Source organism: Etheostoma cragini, chromosome 18 (genome assembly GCF_013103735.1).
Source record: "Etheostoma cragini isolate CJK2018 chromosome 18, CSU_Ecrag_1.0, whole genome shotgun sequence".
Taxonomy (NCBI): Eukaryota; Metazoa; Chordata; class Actinopteri; order Perciformes; family Percidae; genus Etheostoma; species Etheostoma cragini.
In genome coordinates, this window is record NC_048424.1 from 7476168 (window position 1) to 7502957 (window position 26790).

Sequence of the window (26790 nt, forward strand, 5' to 3'; positions counted from 1 at the left end):
GCTAGCGATAAGTATCTAGCTTAGCTTATTTTAGCTTAGCATAAAGAAGAAAACAAGAAAACCGAATATTATCCTATACCAGCACCTTTCAAGCTCACTAATTAACACATATCTTGTTTGTTTTGTCTGAACAAAAACAAGTGTAAAAACTTCAGATTGTGGTTTTACTTGGGTTTATGTACCAAACATTTTCTTGGCTGGGGCCAGTTGCCAGGCAACCATAGGAGGCTCCAGAAAGTTACTACTCCTAGCCAAAAAATCATTTTATAACGACTTGTGTTTTCTGATTTAACAAACTAGATACATGGTAATTAGTGAGCTTTGGAAGTGCTGGTGGGCACATTTTTTTACTTTTGAAGAAAGCCAGTCTAACTGTCCCTGTTTCCAATTTTTATGCTAAGCTAACTTCATTTTTATCCCACAGACATGGCAGTGGTATCAAAATTCTCGTTCAACCCTCATAAGGAATGCCAGTAGAGGGAGTGCCCCATGCAAGCTGAGTCTTTGGCAGTGGCCCGGGTTCAAATCTACCCCGCCTCCCTTTGCTGCATGTAACACTGACTTATGAGTTTCCATCAGCACCTCTGCCCCTTCTTACTGGACTGATTATCAGTGACTTGCAGTTTGAAAGCGGGTCAAGTTACGTTATACCCCTGACCATTTTGGCATGCCATCGACTATTTCTATAGTTGCTGGAGTGACATGCAGATGGTTGGGTCTGCAGGAAAGCCACACGCTTCAGGCAGCCAATGGCAACTGAGGGTGAAAACCGTAGGAAGTGAGCTGGAAAATGGCATCAAATGGGCTAACAGTCATGAGCCACGTTGGCTGTTGCTCTGTGTACAGATGGAGAAAGAGTAATATCACCTTGCATGGAGACTCCTCAGTACAGCTCCTCCTAAGGTCACCCACATTACACAGACGGGAACTTTTTGTCCTCTGTAGAAGCACCAGTGTTCCTCCTCGGCACCTGCAATGAACTATTTCATGGTCACTGCTCCCCGGGGTCCTCCATGTCACGCTTTGACGCCTGCTTCCTCATGAATTTTGCGGTGGTGGCGGCATCCCTTGAGTCAGCAAGCACTAAAACATCCAGCTGTGGAGAGAAGGGCCGGGCTGAATGTCACTGCAGCAGCAGCCGGGGCATCACAGAGTCTCTCTGGCCCCTCCTGCTGTCACAAGGGGGCATGATGACGGCTGGTCGGTCTTTCTTGTTAGGATCACATGTTCCTCATGCAAATACTTGTATCAACACACATCCTATAACTCAGCTTGTGTCTCAGGAGTGCAACAGTGACGAATCACAAGCACTTTATTGTAAAGGGACAATGTGAAACTGTAATATCAATAGCAGGAAAGTTGATTAAGCCAGTTTATCCAAATCACATACACACATTCTCTGTGGTGTCTAACCATGCACATGGTTTCAGTTTCAGTCTCTGAAATCCTGCCTTCAACCCAATAGGCTACAATGGAGGTAAACAGAATTTAGAGGTCCCTGTTGTGCTTATAATCAGTTTTTTTAATTTTGGCGTTCTACTAGAACATGTTTACATGCTTTAATGTTTCTTTTTTTTAAAGATTATTTGTGGGGCATTTTCAAGCTTTATTTCGACAGGACAGATGAAGACATGAAAGAAGAGAGAGGAGGAATGACATGCAGCAAAGGGCCGCAAGTCGGAGTCAAACCCTGGCCCGCTGTGTCGAGCCTGCTCTTCTTACTGAGCTATCTGGGCGCCCTGTAGTGTTTCTTTCAATGTCTGTCTGAATATATCTGTCTGAAATGCTTAATTTTAGCACACGTCTCTTTAAGCCCCCATTCCGAAAGGCCAAGTCTGCTCTGATTGATCAGTGTTTCCGGATCTTTTGCATTTGCAACAGCACTTTCTACCTGTCTAGCTGTGACATCACAACTGTACACAACTCCCAAAGCTTGTTTGAAGGCACAGTTTCTGCATACAGACTGTGTGCATTTCTCAGTTGATTGAGCCTTTTGATACTTTCACAGTATTTCTATAGTACCTTGGCCTTATTTAATGAAAAATCTCATTTTTTACAATATTGGGTGTTTCATTGGTGGTGCTCAAAGCACTGCATTTGGAAAAGGCTTTACCAGAGTCAAAAAGACTATACACGTGAGAAGGAAACTACCTTTTATTGTGACAGTCTAATTGTAGTCCTTAAACTTTGTTTTTGTGCAAAGTAAATGATGATGTTGCAAAAGTGTCAATTACCTTCACGTGAAGCCTGGCCAGCGGTTTCCCCTTTTTTCCAGTCTTTATGCTAAGCTAAGCTAACCGGCTGCAGAGATGCACCATGGTGGCCACCTGTCACTCAAAGTAACCACGCCCTTAATTATGTAGAACTTTAAGCCTGAATGTGATTTAATTGAGTGAGTTAAAAACACTACCACAGTTGTCATGAAGGGGGAACTTAGTTTTAGAGACTGAAATGTGTTTTTTAACAGGAAGGTCTACGGGGATTAACCCACAGTTGGGCCGCTGTCTCAAGTGGCCACTCGATGAACTGCAAGTTTGGGCACTTCCTCATTGGCTTCATGTTCAGCACTGGATGTTGTCGCTTTCCACCTGCTCGCTGCAGCCTCCAGTTACCAGAGATCGTCTCATCTAACGCTCAGCAAGAAAGCAAAAAAGAGTAATTCCCAAAATGTCCAAATAATCCTAATTGTAGCTTAATTATTAGCATATCATTTTGGGGTCTGAAAGGCCAAAGAAAAGGAAGCACCCAGGAGACTGTGGTTAAAAGATGTGTTTAAGGCTTTTTGATTGAAACTGCACCCAAAAAATGAAGTCAGCGGTGACATGAGTATCACAGGCCTCCTGTTACCCCAAAACGGCATCATGCCCCCCCCCCAAGCAGAGAGGAAGAGGATATGATATACTTAGTTGTCTGTTGCTCCTTGTCAACTCCTGGCCTTTAACAGGGGAAGCTGACGTTAGATCAGCCTCAGGCACCTGACTGTCTTTGTTGTTTCTGCTGTCAGTATTTCTGCTCCCCCCCCCCCCCCCCCCCCCCCCCCCCCCCCCCCCTCCCTCTAGAGTTCCTGGCTAATGTCCAAACTCCTCCAGCTCTTTGTAGCAGTGACCTTTGCAGAGGCAGACTGACAGACCGGCTCGAGTGCTCTCTCTCTTGGTGGTGGGAGTGGTGTCGGTGTGTGTGGTACCGGCAGCAGAGAGCAGAGAGACGGCTGAAATGATCATTTGAACACAACTGTTCCTGAGGCGTCCCCACTGAGAGAGAAGTTGCTGACTGCAAGACTGCATTCATCTCAGGCAGGGATCACACATCAAAGTTTACTTGTAATGAGAGAAATAGTCTTGCATCTGTTGCATGTAGGATTTACTGATTATACATGCTTAAACTAAAATTCAATTCTGCTTTACTCTGCTTAAATTTGTGTCAGGAAATGTCTGCGATGTAATAAAAATGTGCTTAATATACTTCAGCCAATAACCAGATCTAATCAGTTTGAGCTCAGTATGTTTCATATATTTGAGCCTTATGTAAATGCAACTTAGACATTATTTATCAAATTTAATCCTTATCAATCCACTAAAAGGCTAATAACAATACAGAAGTAAGCTCAGTACAGAGAAGTATAAAAAAAATGTCCTCTTACATCTTAGGAAAAAACATATTTGAACATCTAACAAGGAATGTATGAATAAAATAATACAATACGTTTGGTAAGGGCTGCAATTTTGCAATCAAATAATTTGTCACTTAACTGTTTAGTTTGTAAAATGGCAGGACATTTATGCCATAACCCAAAGTTATGTCATAAAATTGTTTGTTTATCTGATAAACAGTTTAAACCCCAAAGATGATCAATTTACAAAGACATACAACAGAGAAAAGCAGAACATCCTGGCATCTGAAACGCTGTAACCCGCAAATCTTTGGCCTTCTTAATTCTTTTCTTTTAATTGACTAAAAAAATGGTTAAATCAAATTACCACAGAAGCCCATTACCCTCCCCTGAGTTAATAATCCCCTGATTATACACTTACCGTGTACATATCGCATTTTGGATTATCCATCCATAGGTATGCAAGGACAAACCGTTAATTTTAGTTGAACAGACACAAAACGGTGTGCTCAAATGTAACTTGGTCTTTGGATATTTTTAGTGAGCTATTCTTACCTTTGCTTGATTAATTTTCTAGACAGCGGCTCTTACATTGCCTTGAGAAAAACTGAAGCCCTGGTGCTTCAGCTGGAAGAAAATGTTCTCACTCACTTCCCTCACTCATAGGACTCTCTGGCATTAAAGGCAAAGCTATCTGTTTGAAGAGGTGGACCTCAAACTCAACCATAGTGTACATCCCATTTAACACACACTACTGATGTTTTATGAAAAAAAGAGAATGCCTACTCTAAAAATAAATGTGTACATCCATAAAGAATATGCAAAAAGTAAGGTTTTTCTTATGTAGTTGTGGGCCTGTCTTTAATGGTTTTTGAAGCCTTTTTAGACTAGAAACATAAAAGGTGCACTTTTGGCAAACTGTTGCAATGAGATATGGCTCTGTACAAAACAAACACACTTTTTTAAAACTATATATATATATATATATATATATATATATATATATATATATATATATATATATATATATATATATATATATATATATATATATATATATATATATATATATATATATATATATATAGGTAATCTCATTGAGACACAGGGTCTCATTCTCAAGAGAGCGCACACTTTTTGTCATTGCAAGGGGTGTATTTTCTTTTGTATTACATATTTTTCTTTCTAAACATCAAAATATGAATTCAGTAATCCAGTCCTAAAATGCAAAATGTGTATGTAGAGTCAGCTGCTGACTCTGTTGAAGGTGTTTAGAATGGCTGGTTTCTTTAAACCAGCCATTCTGGTGTGTACATAATTTGATTGTTTGAGCCAAACACTTTTCATTTGACCTTTTGTCTTCTGCATTCTCCTTCCCCTCGTCTCCTGTTCTTCCCTCAGACTCATCCCCCAGAAACAATCCCGCAGTCCCAGCCTCAAACCCCATCTCTGCAAAAATAATTAATAGTAAAGTAATCAACTGACTAATTTTCATGGTGGTATCTAATGTTTAAAATGTTTACCCTATTCACTTGAGAAAAAGAATGAATAGATGTATGAATAGGCTATATTTGGGTCCTTTTTCTAAACTTTCCATTAATGGGATTGTTCTGCGCTTGTGAGGATACAAAATCAGTTAAGTTTACTTCTATTGCAATTTGACCTAGGTTGACCCCCATTTAGGCTTAAAATGACTGGACTGTTGTGTGGTCAGAGAGGACTAACCTATTTGTTTTTATTAACATTACAAACTGTTTGATTAGCTTTCCAAAGACAGCAACGTATTATTATCTAATGAAGATTACAAAAAAATGACCAATACATGTTTGTTATCTTTTTTTTAAAGTCTCTGTCGTCTTGCATTGACAGACCCATGTCCACAGCTCTTAGGAGGTAGCCTACATAACTCTGACCCTGCTTTGACCTGGCTGACTGTGAGTTTCTGGCGCCACCTGTGGAGAGTTGAGCTCCTAACATCTACCCGCTCCACTCTCGCGGGTTTCAGGCGCTTAGCAACCTCGCAACTTGTGTCTTCGTCCTGACCAATCAGGAGTCACCGTGCGGAGAGAACGGGCCAATTACGATTGAGAATTTGGGCACCAATTTAAACCGAGAGCAAACGCTTCCTGTTTTGTTGACTGCAATACACACGAGTAAACGACCAAAGAAAAGCCAAACATTTGGTCTGTTTAAGCATCTTTACTGGGAACAAAGACAACCCAAGCTCAAGAGAAAAATAAGAGACTAATCGATCGCTGGTTTAACTTTAGGTTTGATTACAGCCGAATATATCCTAACTATAACGCTAGCTAACGTTTAACGTTAACGTTAGCTTCGCTTGAAAAAGTAAGATGCCGTCCCGTGTTGAGGATTACGAGATGTTGTTTACAATAGGCACAGGTTCCTATGGAAAATGCCAGAAAATAAGACGGAAATCTGATGGGAAAGTAAGTAACGTTCAAACATTTTGTCTGCACAAATCAATTAACGCTTCCTGTCGGTAACATTAACCTGCCCGTTCGCTTTGTTCAACTGCCATTAGCGGGTGTGGGTTAGCGTAAAAATGATTACATCTGTGCTTTGACTTGTTTTCACCACGAACCTCACACTAAAACCGTCGAGCAACGACTCCGTGTAGTAACTGAGAGATGAATGAAAAATGGTAAAGTATTGGATATTATTTTTAACAGGTAAAGCCCGATTTTAGGGGTCAGAGGTGCTGTTTATCATATGGCATCATGAATGGATGGCAGCTAGCGGTAACTTAGCTAGCTAGCTCTATATAGTTACCAAAACGAAGAAATAAAACTGTATAGAAAGGTCAGACATTTTGTCAACAGCAGTACAGGTGTAACGTTAGATAATTAAATACATTGTGACTTTGACATCTCTCCATTGGTACTGAGCATGTGTGTGTAACCCAGGCCTGTGTGTAATGAGTGTAATAACAGAGTATAAATTGTGATTTCCCCTTGCGGGATTAATAAAGTATACATTATTATATGATTTTTTAAGCTGTACACGTTGCATTTGGGGGTTCAAGTATCCTCTGGCTTTGACACACCTGAATGTAATGCTGCCATTCACAACTGAAAAGATTAGTCTAATATGTCACCTTGGGTTCTAGGGAGTTAAAATGAATTTATTCTGTGTATAACAAGTCAAAATGTAGCTGCTGATGTGCTGCAGTGGAATATGTTTAAAGCAAGACTATGCGACATTTGAAACAAGAAATCACACCATCTCACTCTTTGTAAAAAAATTTAAATTGTAAGCAATGTCACACCTATGCTCAAGGGTTTTGCAGCTACAGCAACAGTACTTTGTCTGATATGACCTGTAGCTATTGTTGGTGAACTTCAGTTAGATATTGTCATGTAACTGACTTCACTGAGTCAGTTTGCATACTCAACGACTCTTCTTGTGCACCTTTTACACTACATGTAATCATTTAGTGTTATCCTATAATTCACATGCATTACAATACATCATATATTAATGTACCGTATGAATTTAAGCTTTATCCCGGGTAGTTAAACCACTTGTTCTGTAGATCCTTGTGTGGAAGGAGCTGGACTATGGCACCATGGCGGAGAGTGAAAAGCAGATGCTGGTGTCAGAGGTGAACCTCCTGAGGGAGCTCAAGCACCCAAACATTGTGAGGTATTACGACCGCATCATAGACCGGACTAATGCCACACTGTACATTGTCATGGAGTACTGTGAGGGGGGGGACCTGTCCAGCCTCATCACCCGATGCATCAAGGAAAGGTAGCTTCCATATTTGTATGCATTGTAAATGTATGGGCTTTATGCTCCACCCCACTACCTCTGTGCTTTCTGACAGTATCTGTAGAATAAAGTGCGTGTTTATACCATGGCAGGCGTTATTTGGAGGAGCAGTTTGTCTTGCGAGTCATGGCACAGCTCACACTAGCCTTGAAGGAGTGCCACAGACGCAGTGATGGCAGAGCGACGGTTCTTCATCGAGACCTGAAACCAGCCAACATCTTCCTCGACATCAGACAGAATGTGAAGCTTGGAGACTTTGGCCTTGCGAGGATCCTGAACCATGACACCAGTTTTGCAAAGACATTTGTCGGGACACCTTACTACATGTCACCAGTGAGTTGTTTAATTCTGCTGTCTGTGATGTTGTTCTTCCCAAATTAGCTTTTTATACGGAAACCACTAACCTCTTACATCTTACGCACTACTGTAAAAAAATACTGGGTCAATTTTAGCCCAATTTGGTTCAATCTAGGACCCACGACTGGGTAAAGTTGGCCCAGAACCCACAAGCATAAGCATAAAAATCGCACCCAAAAGATGTTTTGACCTAGTTTTAGTGTTATTTATATTATATCCAATAGGCATATTTTCAGTCACACTAATATGCGGTTATTTTGACTCAATAACAATATGATATTTACATTAGACCCGCATTGCCAGACCTATCTTCACAGCCCTGTGGAGTAAATACATTCTGGGATGCGGGAAAAAAAAACATTCTTCATTTCTTTAAACCAATCACAATGGTCTTGGGCGTTGCTAAGTTCTGGACGCAGTGACGGGGGCTCTGCAAAATGGTCGCGGGAAGGAACTTGTTTTGGTGGAACATTTCCACACCGCAAACGAAAACGGCACATAAAATATCCAATAAATGTAACTCTTCACACTATACAGTAACGTGAACTATTTAAATTAGCCGGATACATGGATACGGTTAAATGTAATTTGCTCTCACCAGTGTATTACCGTGTGTACTTCCTCGACAGCAACCCCGCCAATCGATCCCAAAACGTCCTAAACAATTAATACACATTTGGATTATTTCTAAAACAGTTTAGAAAACAACATGGCCTATAGAATAGTTAGAGTATAAAAGTAGGTAAGTAATTTATAATCGTATGACTTACAGTTATTGTAGATGTGGATTATATGCACTGTTTTGTGTCACAAAAAACCCCAACATACTATTTAAGCCATTTCTTTTAAATATTTGACCCATTTTAAACAAAAAATCTGAAGTAATGTTGCTGCATCACTTGAATGGTTATACTGAATAATAACCCAACCAAACCATTCCACTTATGTATGGGCTCAACTTAGTCAGCTATATTTACACTGTTTTTGAATGTTTTTATTACTGTACTTGATGTAAGGTGATCTTGATTATCATGAAAGGTGCCATCAAATAACATTTATTATTATCATCATCATTCTTATTATTATATGACCTAGTATTTGGATCATTATTCCTTCTGTATTAGAAAGCAACCCAATAAAAAAGACCTGAAGCTGGTTTAGTAACCTGACCCAGTATTAGTTTAGGGTGTAGCCTAATCAGAATAAAAAACATAAATAAAAATAAAAAAGCAGGACACACAATCTACTAAATCCACCGATTGTGTTTGGGTCTGCTAATCAGCCACATTTGCCGCTAACTGTCACTATTTTTCCTTCAGGAACAAATAGACCGGATGTCATACAACGAGAAATCTGATATCTGGTCGCTGGGATGTTTGCTGTATGAACTCTGTGCATTGTCGTAAGTTTTAAAACTCCTATGCAGGAGCTGATTTCGGCAGCAGGTGGTTTGACTGTGAACCTAACGTTTTCCCTGGATTCCTCCTGTTTAGCCCCCCGTTTACAGCTTACAACCAAAAACAGCTTGCAGAAAAGATCAGAGAGGGGAAGTTCAGAAGAATCCCGTATCGATACTCTGAGGAACTGAACACCTTACTCAGCAAAATGCTCAACCTGAAGGTTAGAATTAAATCATTTGGCTGGAAACTTTACGTGCTACTGAGTTAGTCTCAGTTTGTTGTCATGTAAGTAGGGTTCAGTAATCTGTTCTTTTGTTGTCAGGACTATCTAAGACCCTCTGTGGAGTCTATTCTCCAGAGCAGCCTGTTGGCTGGTGCTGTTGCTGAAGAGCAAAGGAGGGCACAGGTGCGTCTCCAAAGAAGGTCGGAGGACTCTGACTGTCCCCTTAACAAGCCGGCTGAACCGAAGCCCGCCTCTGCTGCGGAGCTCAGACTCAGGGAACAGGCGCTACGGGACCGAGAAAAGGCACTGAAGGAACGGGAGGAGAGGCTGGAGCGTAAGACTTTTCTCTCTACTCCACTTTGTGCCACACTTGGCCCCCCCCATCTGTGGGAGAGTATGACCCCTGCTGACCTGCAGCTGGCCTTTTCACAACCTTGAAAAACTGTTTTTTTTTCTTTTTTTTAAATGCATTTTGTGTATCATTCTCAGGTGTAAATAGTATTGCATGATACCTTTTCTAAAGTGATTAGGGGATCTATAAATGAAGTCATGTATGTTTTGACATTTATAAAACTGTCCGCTTGCACTAAGGCCTAAACATAAATTTTCTGCAGGAGAACTAAAGCAGGTGTTTGTGTTTCAGCAAAATGTTAACCTACTTTCAATTTCTTCCACATCTGTGAATATAATATACTGTATATACACGTCTCTCAAATTTGCAAATAAAGAATTTATTCTCACATGGCAAACAAACATGGTGCTACAAATTCCCCAAATAACTGTCTTATTTTGTCCTTTCACCGCAGAAAGAGAGCAGGAGCTTTGTGTTCGTGAGCGAATGTCAAATGAGACTCTTTTGAGGTAAAAAGCTAGATATGACACAATCAATACTTTGCCATTTCTCCTAGTTTGCTCATTCTACAACGTCAATTTTACCAACTGTTTGGTGTAAACTCATTATCTTAATGTTACAGAGCAGAGAGTTTATTGAAGAATCACAACCGTCTCCAGCAGCAGAGGGACCTGGCACCATTCTATGGCAAAGGCATAGGTATGGGAATCGGACGAAGAGCTTTGGACTTACTGAACCAAGACTAGAACTGAGAAATTTTTTTGTCTTTTCTTTTTTTAATGGGTTCATGCTGTTTAGAATGTGGATGACTAAAATCAAGTTTATTTATTACTTTTCAAATCATGTAAATTATGTTTTTATACCCCAAATAAAGAATTTGTACACACCACATGCAAATCTAGCTGTCATGTTGGTTTGCAAAGTGTGTTATAAGGTCTGTTTGACGATAGAAAGCGTCTTTGTTAATCATTGACTCCTTACCGTTTGGTCCTAGATGGAGAAAACCTCTCCCCCGGCAAGAAGAAGGTCCACTTCGCTGGTGCTGGTGAGAGCAAAGAGAACCAGCAGCCTGATGGTCGTCCCAGTGTGACGTCCCAGGAGCTGATTTTGAGGAGGCTGCAGGCGGCCAAGCTGCGTGCTCAAACACTGAATGAAGTGGAGAAGACTTGTCAGTTCAAGAGTAGGCAGATACTCGGCATCCGCTGATCATGATACAGATATCGCTGTCTGACTAGTGACTGATATGTGTAAACTAGGAGTCATAACAACTGGATGTAAATAAAGCTTTATTTATATGATAAGTCAGTAGCTGGTATAGTAGTGTAGCCAAATGATTGTTATTGCTTTGTAGGGTAAGATTTTGATGTGTGGATGTCAGTGTGACAGTTTGTGAATGTACACTGTATTCTTGCTAGATGTGTATTTATTTATTTTTCTTCTTTTCAAGGACTGCTTCAGAATAGACATAAATGGGCAGGTTGTTTGATTTGTAGCTACAACAAAAATGTAAATCTTGTTAATCGTATATATGAAGAGCATTTCATCTAAGCAGAATGTGTGATGGCTAATTTAAGTTTTTACATTACATTTTCTGACTCTAAACTTCTATTATTCATCCTGAAGGACCTAGATGGTCTGTATGCATATATAAGTACACACACACACAAAAAAACAATTACTCAAAACTACCTTGTAAGTGTAGCCTACTACAAATGCAATCTGGAGTGCTTTGAGATATAACCACCAGGGGTCACCTGTTTTTCATTGAAGGTCAGACACTGGCTTGAGAGTCTAATGCCATTAATTACAGGCCACAGCCATACGTCTTCACACGTGAACGTCGTTTGTTCTTGATTTGTAGCAGATTAGAGAATATAATCAAAAGGACATTTGTGTAATTAGATTAAAAGTAATCACATTGTCAGACAGTTAAATTAAGAAATACGGAGGCACATTTAACACCTTTGTTTTTTGATCACATCTTCAGTGATGAGAAACACTAAATGAATCAATAAAAAAAGTAAAAACCGCAAATGGCCAGTTTTTTCTCTATTTACATAGATACGTTAATAGATTAGAACCAACGTACCGATACTACATAGATTTACATATACATTAAGGTAGTCATCGCGAGATTATAGTTGTGGACAGCGTGCGTAGCAACCGCCGTTGTCTGGCTTGTTTGCTCCTCCTTATTGCGAGAGTTGCAGAATTTTACCAATCATATTCAAGCTTGTGCCCTATCCACCAATAGGAATCGTCCAAGGCGTGTCCATATGGTGCTGTGTTCCGTGTGGAAAGTTTACCGGCTCGGGTGCAAAGTTTCAGCCGTCTGCAAACCGGAGCTCGTCGGCAAACGTTTCTGGAATGTACTAGTGTCGACTACTGTGTATTTGTACGGCAAATAACCGTTTGACGGATTCCTTTTTATCTGTGATTGTCTTCAGATCCAGTCGAGTGATGCTGCCGTCGCTGGAAAACAGCAGTGTGTGAAGACGCTGTTCGCATCGATCGTATTGTCTCAGGGAGCCAGCTAGCGTAACGTAAGTCGTTATCTTCGAGCTGTGTTAAACCTGAGGGATAGCTAACGTTAGCTGATGTCCTTGTGATTTCGTTGGACGACTGTGAAACCTTATTTAACGTTTACTCGAAACTTGACTCGACGAAGGACTGTGAAGAAGGGAAAATGGCTATTGAGCCTAATCGTGTCCGGCTGCTATGCATGCTCTCATTGACTTTCGGGTTTTTCATTGTGGAAGTGGTTGTAAGCCGGATCACCTCATCTCTATCAATGCTGTCGGACTCCTTTCATATGCTGTCGGACGTCATTGCGCTGGTCGTGGCTTTGGTCGCGGTGAGATTCGCTGAGAAAACCCATGCGACCAATAAAAACACCTTCGGCTGGATCCGGGCGGAGGTGATGGGGGCTCTGGTCAATGCCGTCTTCCTTACGGCGCTGTGTTTCACCATCGTCCTGGAAGCTGTCGAGCGTTTTACCGAGCCAGATGAGATCGATAGTCCGCTGGTGGTCGCCGGGGTCGGTGCCGCCGGACTCCTAATCAACCTGCTTGGGCTCTGCTTGTTCCGCGGGCACGCTGGCGGAGGCCACGGACACTCCCACGGAGGACACTCTCATGGAAATAAGAACAAGAGGGGTAAAACCGGCAAATCCCAGAAGGCTGGGAATGGGTCTTCAGGAGAAGAGACCAACAACTTGGTAGGAAACTACAACAGCCCGGGAGATGTCAGACCGAGAAATGGTAAGTATGGACAGTTGAAGCATTTTCACTGAACTGTAACGTTAGTCATTGGGGTTTTTTAGAATATTGCGTCACATTTCCCTGTGTTAAATTATGTAATTGAATATTAAAATGTGCAGTGTATGCCAGAATAAAGTGCCCAAACCCTTTAAGTCCAGCCTCAGTGTGTCCCACGTTGAAGCTGACAGCAAGTGCCAGACTTTGTCTCCATTGTTAGCAGTCCAGATTACGTAACAGGCTGTTAACAGTACATACGTATATCTTCATTGTACCCTGGGGACTCCCTGTCGGAGTGACTAATCCTTGTATTTCTTCTGTGGTAGTAGCATCCATTTAGACAAATGTGTTTGATGTCCGATATTTATTGGTGGGTTATTTTATCCAAGGAAACGTGACGTAGCCGGCTAAAGTTTCAGGCATTGTAAGATGGCCACTATCAGATCAGATGCCTTATATATTATTCAATACATCTTTATTATTACCCGACAAGAAACAGACATATGCACCGACAGACAATCACAAGGAAAGGAGCTGTAGGGGGACTATGAAGTGTTTATAGTGCAGTTCCAAGTTACCTAATCAATTAAGAAATGTATGCAGAAGTTGGTGTCGGACCCAGTTAAGAAAAATCCTGGCGTGGATCTAGTTCAAAATTGTAAAAGTGTCATACAATAGTGATAACCCGGCACCTACAAGTATAAACAGCTCTGGTCAGAAATGAGTTTGATGTTTGCTTGTTAAATAATGAAGCAACAGATTACCCCCCAAAAGCTTGTCCTTGTCTACTGGTTAAACCCTACAGAAGACCATTATCTCCCCCCCCCAGTTAGGCTGTTTCAATAAATTGAGAGTGGAGGCTATACTCCCAACCCCTCCTGATTGTTACTGGGCCATACATCAGTGTAACTATGGAGTCGACATCCTCAGCCACACCATTAGCTGTTGACGAATGACCCCGGCGTCCCAGGATGGAAGAGGGCAGCCATTGGTCAGTTGCTGTTCCTCAGAGCTTCGAAGCTACCTTGCTGCCTGCAATTACTAATTAAATATGAGTTTAGGTGGCGGCCTCTAGCTCACCCAGTAAGCATTCGCCCCATGTTGGCTGAGTCCTGCAGTGGCCAGGGTTCCTGCGGCCCTTTGCTGTGTGTCATCCCCCATCTCTCTACCTCTTTCATGCCTATCCACTGTCACTTAAGAATAAGGGGAAAAGCCTAAAAAAAATCTTTAAAAAAATATGAGTTTAGGATCCAAAATGCGGTGAGATTTCATTCATATGATCCTGCACTGCTGTCTGGTGTGTTTCTCCTGTTTGTAGCCCCGGACCGTTATAGCACAGACTCAGTCATTCATCGTCTTCCACAGTGAAAACTGACTTCTGGCTTCTTTTTTCAAGTTGGACATGTGCCTTTTTTCAAAATGATATAACTGAGCAATTAAGTAGCTGGCTGCCACTGATGAAATCTTCATGGAATCTCCTACTGCTGTTGATGTGTTGATCTTTTTTTTTGGCACCATAATTAGAATAGTCTTTTTTTTTTTTTTTTCTGTAATTTTTCTAAACAATATTTATTTATTTTTGTCTTTATATCTATTTTGAATGCTGTATTAGTAGCTCCATGTTCACTTTATGTTCCCGGAAAATAAACTATCCGTTGTTTTTATCTTCAGAAATCAGCTGTAAAGACAGCACAGAGGTGCAGATGAATGGCAACCCCCACTTCGAGGAGATGGACCATGACCACGACGCATCGTCGCAGCTCAACATGCGCGGGGTCTTCCTGCATGTTTTGGGTGACGCCCTTGGCTCTGTCATTGTGGTGGTCAATTCTTTAATATTTACCTTTGTGTGGCAGCCCTGCATCAGCGGTGAGACGTGTGTCAACCCGTGTATCAACAGCCACACCACAGACCACCAGCATGTCAATCACACGCTGGTTGACCTGATTGAAGGTCCCACTATGTCAGCCATGAAGTTTGCGGGCCCCTGCTGGGTTCTCTACCTGGACCCCACACTCTGCATCATCATGGTGGGCATCCTGCTGTACACTACCTATCCGCTGCTCAAAGAGTCGGCCCTCATCCTGCTGCAGACTGTGCCCAAGCAGATCAACATGAGCCGGCTCAACGAGCGGCTGCTGGGTCTAGAGGGTGTCCTGGCCATCCACGAGCTGCACATCTGGCAACTGGCTGGCAGTCGCATCATTGCCACGGCGCACATCAAGTGCCACGATCCCACTTCCTACATGGAGGTGGCCAAGCGCATCAAGGACTTCTTCCACGACGAGGGCATCCACGCCACCACCATCCAGCCAGAGTTTGTCACCTTTAACTCAGAGTCTCGAGACTCCCTCTGTGAGCTTTCCTGTCGGACTCAATGTGCTCCCAAGCTGTGCTGCGGCTCCGCAGACAAACCAAACACAGGCTCTGATAAGAAGGCCAGCAGTGACTGCAAGTCTGCTGCTGCGTCAGCCCTTGAGGTGATCAGTGAGACCCCAGAGCAGGATGCAGGTGTTCAGGTGTGCCCTCAGTCAGAGGCTGGGATTACCATCACCAGAGAGGTGGAGTCATCTCTGTGAGATGGAGGGGATATAGAGGAACAGAGTAGGAGCTGGAAAACCAGCACACCAGGCTAAAATCATTATTGTCATGGACACTGTTATCTTTTTGACCCGTGGCTCTGTCATGGTCCTGTCCAAAAAATATATTCCCTTAGCTTTTACCCTCTGTTACTGCCCCGTTATGGCTGGAAAAAAAACCCAACCTGTGTACCCATGCATTTGAGCCATTTCATTTCAACTTTCCTCTCTGTATACCTATTTCCATTCCTTCTCTCCCAGCCTCTCCTCTGTCACTTGGCCCCGGTCTTGTTGCCCTGGTAGTATGGTGGCAATGCATGTTGGGGTTCTCTGACCTTATCTCCTCCAGTACTGGAGCGAGGCCTGCATGGGTGTCCCTCATTAGCACCGTGTTGTGATGTGTCACCTCGTCCCATGGGGTTTCTGTGCCAAAGCTTCTCACTGCAGGACTGAAGGGATCTGAGAGATGTCCTCGCCTCTAAAAGGACACACACAACGCAGCATGTCGGAGCACGAGTCACTAGGTTATATTGTGTAGCCTCTGGACCTGTTTGCAAAGAGTTTTTTTGCGTAGGCTTTGAGCAGATATATTTTCTTACCCGCTGGCCCCAAATGGAAGAGTATTGTATGGCATAATAATTTAAGTATTTTAAGTTATTAGACATTATCTATTTCTTTCTGTAGATGCTGTTTGTAATATTTAGTTTGGATGTTAGAAACCTTTTTGCGATTTTTCTGTCTTGAATTTTTTGACAGACCATCTATGCTGTAGTCTGTTTTTCAAATGTGACGTTGTATAATGATTTTGTGTGTCAAGACTTTTCTCTGGCCTTGACTCAGTTTTACTTGCAGTCATCAGTTGGAAACAGAAGATACGGATACCGTATCAACACCTCTCTCACCTTGCCTTTTAAATGCAAAAAACCTGCGGTTGTTATAGCACTAATTATAGTAGACTGTGTAACTGAACCTCTTGCATTGGCACAATCACCGAATTAAATGTTCATTCATACAGTTGATGCCTTGCCAGCCAGAGGGTTGGGTCTGTTGTGAAGAAGTGAGCACTGGATGCCATTAATGAAACTATTTTCTGTTTGAATCTGTACTGGAAAGCTTTCTGATGATGGCTGCTGACTTTCATTTTAAAATCCTCATGAATGTGTTTAGCACCATGACACAATCCACGCTGAGGGAGTTTTTATATTTCCAAGATGTTCTGCTATGTTTGCATGACCAAACTCAGACCAGTTTGACTTTCAGGAGTTCCACTGAAGCTCCAGTTGCTGCTTACCAGTACCTGCTGGTATCTACGTACATAACTCTTACCTGTGTAATGAATGACTCATCTTACAGCTTTTCTGTCCCCTGCTTCGGATAGATGAGCCGAATTGAAGTCCATATGGTGGCCTTTTAAAATTGATGAATTTTCCCTCATCACCACAAAAATAATTTAAAGGTGATCCATCAGTGTTTCAGATTTCCACTCCTAAATAAATGTGTATGCAATATAGAAATATGTGCTGGGATAATATCTTGATGCGGTCCTTCATTTGTAATGTTGGGTCACTTTTCTGTATCTTTTAAGACTTGAGCTCTATGTGCAAATTTAAACCAAGTGTTTTTTTAATTTTAGATATGGCATGTCAAGTGATGTGTTTTTGATATACTATATATCTACAGTACCTGTCCAATGTGTTGTTGTGAAATAAAAACAAAATATGACCATTTGGTACAGTTGATGAATTGAAATGGGTCCCTTGTTTTATTTTTACTTTCTCTAACCTTCAAAGTCAAAGTAAATAAGTTTATTTCTTATTTAATTAAAATGACTACCAAGAGCCAAAAACAACTTTGAAAATATGTAAAATTACCACAAAGAGACACAAAATGACTACAAATGACACTGTCATGTTGTTTGTAGTCATTTTGTCTCCCTTTCAGTCTGGGTGTCTTGCTGAGTAATTCCCTGACTGCAATGACAGTGTTTGGATTTAGAGAGTGTGCTATGGAAGACCTGGAAATTCTGACCAATCAGAACAGACTGGACTTTTTTGGGAGGGGGTCTTAAAGAGATGAGAGCTAAAAATTAGTGGAAAAAAGTCTTTCCGACAGAGGGTGAATACAGATATATTCAGACACATTTGAAGTGTTTTTTTGAACATTCAAGCACGTGTTCTTGTCAAAATCCGAAATGTAAGTATGAACCTGAAAATGATCATCACATGGGACCTATTTCACATTTTCAGGCACAACTCCTCTATAAACAGAGGTGCCTGACCATGCAAAGTAAAACTTTGAAATTAATCCGTAAGACTGACAAGGAGCCTACAGCAAGAAACTAAAACTTGTGTAACATGTGATCTATGTTTAGTTTAAAGTCTTTAAAGACTTTTAAGTACTTTAAGTACTAGTTTCTCACTGTGTCAATCAAAACTTTGCTCTGTAGTTGACTTTTGCCTATTAAATCCACTTTAGCCGAAGAAGTGTGAAGGAGATTAAAGAGGATATTTAGACCAGTTTTTCCATTATTTAGTTTGCCTGGTCTCCTTGTGTGAAAATGCTTGTTTTACCTCAACCCTGTGATGCAATATATATATATATATATATATATATATATATATATATATATATATATATATATATATATATATATATATTTATATATATATATATATATATATAATATATATATATTATATATATATATATATATATATGTAGTTAGTAGAAGTTATAATAATATATATATATTCACAGGTATATCTTGTTGGGGTGACCCAAAAAGATAACTATTTGAGGATTTGATGCAAGAAGCCTGATTCAACTGGCAATCTCATAGTTGAATGTCTGAAAATGTGGTCAGTAGACAAAGGGTCATTCTATTCAGGCAATATGGGGGTGCTGAATGTTGGATATTACCAATTATTGCAGTTTTTTTCCCCCATTAAGTCACGACATATAGTCTTATTTTGGCATAGCAGCCTATGATAATAATAATTAATTTGAGATATTTGTGTTAATGTAAATAATCAACTGGGGAAGTTTCATCTAGTTCTTCTAGTTCACCTTAAACCAGCCAGTGAAACTAAGAGCGATCATAACCCATAGAAAACAAGGGGAGTTTCAATCCATCTTTTTATTTATTGACTACTAATATTTTCAACAGAGCCTGCCTACCAAACTTGCGGTAGGAGTTTAATTGTTATTGAAAACCACATGAACGAACAAAATACATGTAACGCTACACGCATGCTGATCTGTAAGACCAACAGGATGTTTGATGTATGTCTTCTGTCAAGCTACAAAACCTCAGACTATCTAACCAGTAATAATGGTTACAATTGAATCTGTGTGAGTGTGAGTGAGTTAGGGAGCACCATGCTGCGATTACCTAAGTCCATAATCACAGCATGTCTCTCTCTTGTGCGCGGTGTAAAGAAGTGGATACTGGGTTGAATATGTGTGTTTAAGTGGGAGTCTGATGTGGCTGCTGACTGTGAATGTGTGGCTGACGGAGCAGCCGCAACTGGCCTGATGGGAATTATGTAAGAGCCCCGGGGGCATTCCAAAGACAACAAGCACGGGGCTCTACCCAGCATTCCTCAGTGCTACCGGGCCGCTCTCTCCTCTCACTCTGTCCCTTTTCATACGGACAGAAAGAGGTTCATGTATGGGGCAGTTTTAATTTTGTGCTCTTTGTTTAAGTTAGTTGTTCTTTGCACCTTTAGTGTAGCCCGTTTTATGCAGAGAGTGAAGTGGGCCTGTAAGCATCCACTGCTGACCTCAGTTTGTGTTCAAGGTCGGTGGGTGGATTACGGTTGCCTGGCAAGCAGCTGAGATTCCAGTAAGATAGTGGCCAAGCTAAGAAATAGTCCGGCACGTTACCCACTGTCACAACAGCAAATTGCCATTTTCCCACTTTGGGTTTTTGTATGAATTAAACAAACACATACGATTAATCAATAAGGATAGTTTATTTCCTTTCAAAAGAGCCAGGCCAGCTGTTTCCCTCAGTTTCAAGTCTTTGTGCTAAACTAAGCTAACCTTTTGATGACTGTAGCCATATATTTAACGTGCTGACATGAGAGTGGTATCTATCTTCTCATCTAAGTATCTAAATACCAAAAGTGAATACAGTAAACATATTTCCCAAAATGTTAAAACTATTCCTATAACTATCTGGATGAACTTTAACAAAAAGTGTAATGTCAATTGGACAGGCCGGAACCCCCCGAATAATAATAAATAACTGACAATGGTGGATAAGCATTGGCGGGCTGTAGCAAGCCTATGTAGTGGTATGACCCAACTATGTGTGTGTGTGTGTGTGTGTGTGTGTTTGTGTGTGTGTGTGTGTGTGTGTGTGTGTGTGTGCGTGTGTAGTCACACCAGGCCATCTGTTTCCCTGGCTTTGTCCCTGGGATTTTCAAACAGTGATGAGCGCGGGTGGGTGGGTGGGGTGGGGGTGGTGGGACACACAACACTGGACTTGAGGGTGAGAGGTCACTCACTGCTAAGGAGATTCACCTTTGCCAGCACAGTGTTTGTGCATACAATACCCCAAAAGAGGTGTCCTAATGACGTGAAGCTTATTCCCAGTATGTGACTCTAATGTGTTACTAATTTATTGGAGTATTATATAACATGATAATAAGTGAGAGCTGGGAGGTATAGATGTAGTTATCTTTGGACAGAGCCAGGCTATCTGCTGCCCCCTGTTTCCACTCTTTGTGCTGAGCTAAGCCAATCAGCTAACGGCTGTAGCTTCATACTTACTTCTTATAAGAAGATGAATAGTTTCAATCTTCTCATCTAACTCTCTAAAAGAAAGTGAATGAGCGTATTTCTCAAAATGTAAAACAGCTTTAAAGATACCATGTCCTCAAAATATCAGCTGATACTTCTGAAGGCCACATTGTGACATTTATTATCCTTGTGTAACAATATACTGTACACAACCCTTGATAAAGGTTTCTCCTTTCGTCACATGCTAAAACATTTCTTCCCTGTCCAGCTTTGACATTTTTTAGATAAAATGAAAGACTCAAACTCTGTTCGCTTTGGGAAACAACAACGAACTTCAGCTCGCAAGCTACACGCTGAAAATGGCAAGTTTTAAAGAAAATTGGGATCGTGCAACGAGGCAGGCCTGCTTGGTTCTTGCAGGGAATGGTTGTAAAGATTTACAAAGAATATGTTTACAGCGTTTACTATCTAACTGGGATATTTTGGGACCAACTGGTGAGGATTGCTACGGAAGAAATAGACACAGCGATGAACTGGCCCGAGCAAATTACCTTTAACCCTGTATCAGCTAATTTAAATAGCTCACATTACTGTACTGTGAGAAGAGTTCACTTTGTTTAATATTTTATGTGATGTTTTCGCCAGACTTTTTTGCCGAGCCACACTCTCTGCGCCCAGAACTACGCGCCGCCCAAGATGATTGTGGTTGGTTAAAAGAAATGCAAACAACCCAAACCCAGAATGTAAAGCCTGTCTGGCAGTGATGCCTAAACTTTAACCCAACAATTTCTTCTCCCAAGGGCCTGGTACACCTTTATTTACTAACGTTATTTAGGTTCAGTAAATTTACCAGATTGATTGATTTCACTTGTTATATTTGGCCACACAGCCAGATTGATATGTGACAGTGAGCACTGTGGTCTGACCAAATGTGTGAAGCTCAATTTCAGCTTTTCTTTCAATAACACAAATTCAGAAATACTGAACTGAAACACTGACACGTGGGCCAAAAAGCAGAACTTTCAGCGTTTAAACCAATGAATATGAATGCTGTTGAACAGCGTGGTTTTGTGTGCGTCAGTCAGTGTGTAGGCTGGAAAGATGAACTGATGACTCAGATGACTTTCAAGAATTTAAATGAAGACGGATCTCACAGCTTGTTCACTTCCTTTGTTCTATGTTTTCTAAACAGTAGTTGTAATTCCTTTATTGGCAAATTGGTGGCGAATTTGGGGCGTTTTATTACTCCACAATAAATTCCCTGAAACTTTACCATACTGTTTGCCCCTTTTTATTTTTTTCTTATGGCAAATATTGGCATACTAACACAGTACACTCCCCCACTTCTTAGGATATTTCATATCACCAGTGTTTCCACAGACACGCACACACACACACACACACACACAGAGTTGGGTTACACTCCTACATAGGCTGCTACAGGACTTAAAATATCCAACATTGTTATTTACTGTTATGGGGGGTTGCCGCCTGTCCAACTGTCAGACCAAATCAGACATTTTGGTTAAGTTCAATAAATTCATCCAGATAGTTGTTAAAGAAAAACGTTTTTTACATGTTGGGAAACACTCTTATTCACTTTCTGGTAGCTTTATGATTAGGTAGATATGCCACTTTCATGTCAGTACATTAAATATATGGCTACAGCCATCAAAAAGTTAGCTTAGCTTAGCACAAAGACTTGAAACTGAGGGAAACAGCTGGCCTGGCCCAGTCGGAAGGAAACAAAGTCTTCTTATCCCCACCTCTATAGCGTACTAAGTAATGGTATGTGTTGTTTGTTTAATCCATACACACACACACACACACACACAAACACACACACACACTCACGGGAAATACAAGGCATTATAGAGTCAATGAGCGTGCACTTTAAAACAGGGGACTCCAAACTCCCTGTTTAGAAAAAAGAAATCCTCCTGGACTGCTACAGTATCGTCCTCTCCCACACTCCTCTCAGAAACGCTTAATCTGACCACATGCTATGTCAGTCTCTCAGAGAGATTAGGAGGGCTGGAATGTTAACCAGCTCTCCGGTGGCGGAGATGATGATAATGATGATCAGCAGTGGAAGAAATATGTTACTTAAATAGAAACACCACAATGGAACATTAAAATTCCTTGCATTAAAAGTTTCACTTAAGTAAAAATCAACAATTACTGCAACAACGTACCAGTTTCAAATGGTTTGATGTCAAAACCATTCAGTGACATGTAATTGTAGACTTTAAAGCACCAAACAAACATACATTTTTTTGGACAAAGATTCAACTATTTGACACTTTGGGAAACATAAAAATAGCCTATCTCCGTCAAAAGGTTAAAAAAACAAACACAACATAAGCACTTCTAAAGCTTATTGCATGTTAAATCCTTTTGTTATATGTGTACAAAAAACGTGTAAAACAGCAATTTGGGGTTTTACAACATGGGGTTATGTTGCTTCTACTTTGTGGCGGGGTTACTTTCTTCCTGGAGCTGCCAAAAATTCCGCAGAGACTCCTTAATTATGGCGTCTTTCCATTAAGGGTACCTGCCCACCTCGACTCGACTGGACTCAGAAGCGGTGCCGTGTCCCACTTAGATTAGAAAGATAGTTCACCAAAAAGTGTTTCTGAAAGCAAAATAGGCCATGCAGTTACTGAATCTGTCTTCATTTCAGATCATCAAAGGTCAGTTCAAAAGGTTTTCGTCAGATTTTGAGAGACTCCAGTCACACTCATCCTGCTCGTAATTTCCGGGTTAGCGCTCCACCAAACAGATTGGTCATGTGAGTCCGACTGTCGGCAGTGCCCGCCTTCCGACCGAGCATGTCAGGTTGGCCAAAATGAAGGCCGCCGGCCCCCTTTTGATGGACGACGGCACGGAACACACCAAACAGACTCGAGTCACCGACCTCGCCAGACTGTCCCACGGCCAATTGTCGGGTTAGTGTGTCAGGGCCTTTAGAGGTGCTGGTGTGCATATTTTGTTGCCTTGGGTTGAAACGGGGACTTCATGAACTCATGACCTCAGTAGTCTTAATATTCTGCCTACAACGCTTCGCCTGATAACATCAACACTTTATGATCCCATGTCATGTCAAATGTAAAATATTAATCTGAAAAGAGGTTTTGTCTGTAATGAATTCTAAAGGTAGTGTGGAGCATGGACAATAATGATCTTCATGCAGTGAATTAAAAAATAATAAGTTACCCAAAATAGAAACAGAAAGTACCTCAAAACCACATGTAATTATTGTCGGCTTACTTTATTAAATACCCACCTTGATGATGGTGGTGGTGGATTCTTTAATTCCTCCACCAAAGCACACTTTAGTCATGATGTGGAAGGATGTGCGTTAAAGAACTGTGTAATGTTTTAGTGTCTTCTCTGTATGATTAATACCAAGAGACCGATACAGCCTTGTGTATTCTCAGGGCTTTGGATGAATAAAGGTGTTGGGGGATAGACTTTGGGTTAATGTTTCACTGATTGGCCCTTACTGTAATGTCACTCACCAACCACTCAGACTTTGATCATGGAGTATGAGTGGGTTCAACCAGCAATGATCAATTCCCCACTGATAAAAGGAATGCTAACAACTCTAGTAAGAGGGAAGAAAAGACACTCTCTACCATTCAATGATTATGCAATATGCATACAGTAAAGATAAATTACATCTTTTAGCAGCCGCTACTGATCTTTTTAGCACTCTAGTGAGGAGGCTTGCGGCAGCTCATCACATTTCATTATTGACGAATGGGATTCTAGGTTCATTTAGTTACACTCCAGTACTTCTCTAATGACTGAATTATGCCATGAAACAGATTGTCAACCATTCTTTTTGATTCTTTATTTGAGATTATGGGGTTCTTAACCTTGGGATGAATCTGAGGGGTCACAAGATGATTACGGGGATAAAAAAAGAAAAAGAAATGTAGATAATCTGACTTTTTTTCAATTTCTGCTTTTGTTTTAGTTAAGTCATGCTATCATTGTGGCTCTATTGCACTAATTAATTATTTACTTTAATAAATAATAACAAAGTTTTTTTTAATTGGACTTTAAGAGGCTATGGATTAATTAATTGGATGTAACAGAATAGGAGTAACTCTAACCCAGGCTGAAAAACAGTATTATACTGCCCTCTCTGGTTATCATTGCTGCTTTGTTGCGCTTTTAACCACACCCACCATTGATGTCAAAATGTCCCGTTGTGCAGTTAAAGACCAATACTACGAAGCAAGATTTAATTTAATTAATTTAATTCAACTTCAGGTCCAACCCTGGTTTTTGTGTATCACAACATTGGGTTACATCGCCATGGTAACTTATGCTGAACACCTAACCTGATCGAAAATCTGTCAGTAAAAAAGAAAAATTGTGAGGACCTGGAACACGCTGTCGCTGATCCAGAGCATCCCAAACATGCTCCATTGGGGTGTTGGACTGGGGAGGAAAGGGGACTGAGTACCTGGGGCCCTCATGTAAGGAGGGGCCAAAAAGATGCTAATAGGATTAGTTGTAGATGCGCGGAGGGGCCCATAGAAAATGCCTTTCTACAGGGCCCAGATTCTTGTACTACGCCCCTGGGTGACATGTCCAGTGAGTATGCTGGCCATGCAAGAACTGGGATGTTTTTAACTTCCAGGAATTGTGTACAGGTCCTTGCAACATGGGACCGTGCATTATCATGCTGCAACATTAGGTGATGGTCGTTGATGAATGGCACAACAATGGGCCTCAGGATCTTGTCACGGTATCTCTGTGCATTACAAATGCTGTCAGTTAAATGCAGCTGTTTGTTGTCCATAACAGACACCTGCGCGTACCATAACCCCAACACCACCATGGGCCACTCGATCCACAACGTTGACATCAACAAACCGCTCACCCACACAACGCCATACACTCTGCCATCTGCCGTGTACAGTGTAAACCAGGATTCACGGGCAACTGCTCTTGTTGAGATTGCTGCAGTCAGCATTCCAATTGCACGCTCCCTCAAAACTTGCAACATCTGTGGCATGTTGCTGTGTGATAAAACTTATGATAACCCCCCCAATACAGTAAAACTAAGGCACACCTGTTCAATTATCATGCTGTCTAATCAGCAGCTTGACATGCCACACCTGTGAGGTGGATGGATTATCTCACCAAAAGAGAAGTGCTCACTAATACAGATTTAGACAGATTGGTAAACAATATTTGAGAGAAATAAGCCTTTGATGTACATAGAAAAAGTCTTAGATCTTTGAGTTTAGCTCATGAAAAATGGGGCCAAAAACAAAAGTGACCACATTGCTTAACAATTAACTGCCAGACTGTTCACACTCTAAACCTAAAAATGTTTATTTATATGGTGCACAAGTTGTTGGTAATAGTCAAAGTCTTCTGGTTGAACTGTAGATTGATCGTTAAGAAAAGTCATAGTGAACCTTTAACATTTTGGGTGACAATTGTCACAATTTGTGTTGTTGTATCCATGAAAAGTCAGTCTAAAACAAATGAACAAATTTTCACCACAACACACTTTTCCTGAAACATGTTTGCTTTTTGATAGTATAAGGCGCACAGCAAGAGCTTCCCAAGTGAAGTGTTTTTTACATACACAGTGTTTTCATCACTTATTTGTTATGTTGCAGTCTTATGCCATACTCTTTTAAGTTAGTTTCTTCCCTTCATCAATCTACACTCAATAACCCATAATGACAAAGCAAAACAGAAATATAATTTTTTTTAGAAAATTGATTCAAAAGGAAAAAACTGAAGTGTCACATTGATTTAAGTATTCAGACCCTTTTCTGTGTGTGCCTCACATTTTCTTGATCATTTCTTGACGTTTCAACAACTTGATTTGAGTCCACCTGTGGTAAATTATGTTGATTGGACATGATTTGGATAAGCACACATCTGTCTATATAAGGTCTCAGCAACCAATGGTGTGTGAGCCATGAGGCCGTAGGAAGTGCCTGGAGAGCTCAGAGACAGGATTGTGTCAAGACTACACATCTCGGGAAGGCTACAAATAATGTTCAATTGCATGGAAGCTTCTCAAGAGCACAATGGCCTTCATAAAACATACAAAAGCCTGCTTGGAGTTTGCAAAAAAAGCACTAAAAATACTCAGACTGTGAGAAAGATTCTCTGGTCTGATGAAACCAAAATGTAACAGATGCGTTTTGTTTCTAAAATCCTCTTTTCGCTTTGTCATTATGTCGTATTGAGTCTAAATGAAGCAAAAATGCATTGCAACAATGTTAGCCTAAGGCTGCAACATAACGTTAAAGGGGGCTGAATGCACTGTATATCTGAGAAAATACACTAACTGGTGAACTTTTTGCTGTGTACCTGATACTTTCAAAAAGAAGATAGGTTTAATGGTTGCCCACAACCTCTTCTATACTTGGGGTCTGGAGCTTTTCAGAATACATTCCTAGGTTAATTTGATCCATTATACACTGTTAGGAC

The 26790-nt window shown here is 40.9% G+C and overlaps 2 protein-coding genes across 2 annotated transcripts; both read left to right on the plus strand.

Annotated features, from left to right (window-relative positions):
* The first annotated feature begins 5693 nt into the window (after positions 1-5693).
* Positions 5694-11356, plus strand: nek2 (NIMA-related kinase 2). The gene is made up of 10 exons (XM_034900620.1): positions 5694-5861; positions 5901-6057; positions 7164-7381; positions 7495-7735; positions 9079-9161; positions 9253-9379; positions 9482-9716; positions 10189-10243; positions 10357-10433; positions 10729-11356. Exons 2-10 carry the CDS (start codon positions 5962-5964, stop codon positions 10938-10940), a joined length of 1344 nt encoding a protein of 447 aa, XP_034756511.1. The 5' UTR covers positions 5694-5861; positions 5901-5961; the 3' UTR covers positions 10941-11356.
* A 672-nt stretch (positions 11357-12028) lies between these two features.
* Positions 12029-17313, plus strand: slc30a1a (solute carrier family 30 member 1a). Its single transcript, XM_034900337.1, has 2 exons — positions 12029-12994; positions 14663-17313. The coding sequence occupies exons 1-2, from the start codon at positions 12421-12423 to the stop codon at positions 15568-15570; spliced, it is 1482 nt and encodes a 493-aa protein (XP_034756228.1). The 5' UTR covers positions 12029-12420; the 3' UTR covers positions 15571-17313.
* Positions 17314-26790: the final 9477 nt, after the last annotated feature.

Coding starts and splice junctions, on each gene's coding strand:
- nek2 (XM_034900620.1), top strand. CDS start 5,962: ATGCCGTCCCGTGTTGAGGATTACGAGATGTTGTTTACAATAGGCACA. Junction 9,380..9,481: donor GCAAAATGCTCAACCTGAAG/GTTAGAATTAAA, acceptor TTTTGTTGTCAG/GACTATCTAAGACCCTCTGT. Junction 10,434..10,728: donor ATTCTATGGCAAAGGCATAG/GTATGGGAATCG, acceptor GTTTGGTCCTAG/ATGGAGAAAACCTCTCCCCC.
- slc30a1a (XM_034900337.1), top strand. CDS start 12,421: ATGGCTATTGAGCCTAATCGTGTCCGGCTGCTATGCATGCTCTCATTG. Junction 12,995..14,662: donor AGATGTCAGACCGAGAAATG/GTAAGTATGGAC, acceptor TTTTATCTTCAG/AAATCAGCTGTAAAGACAGC.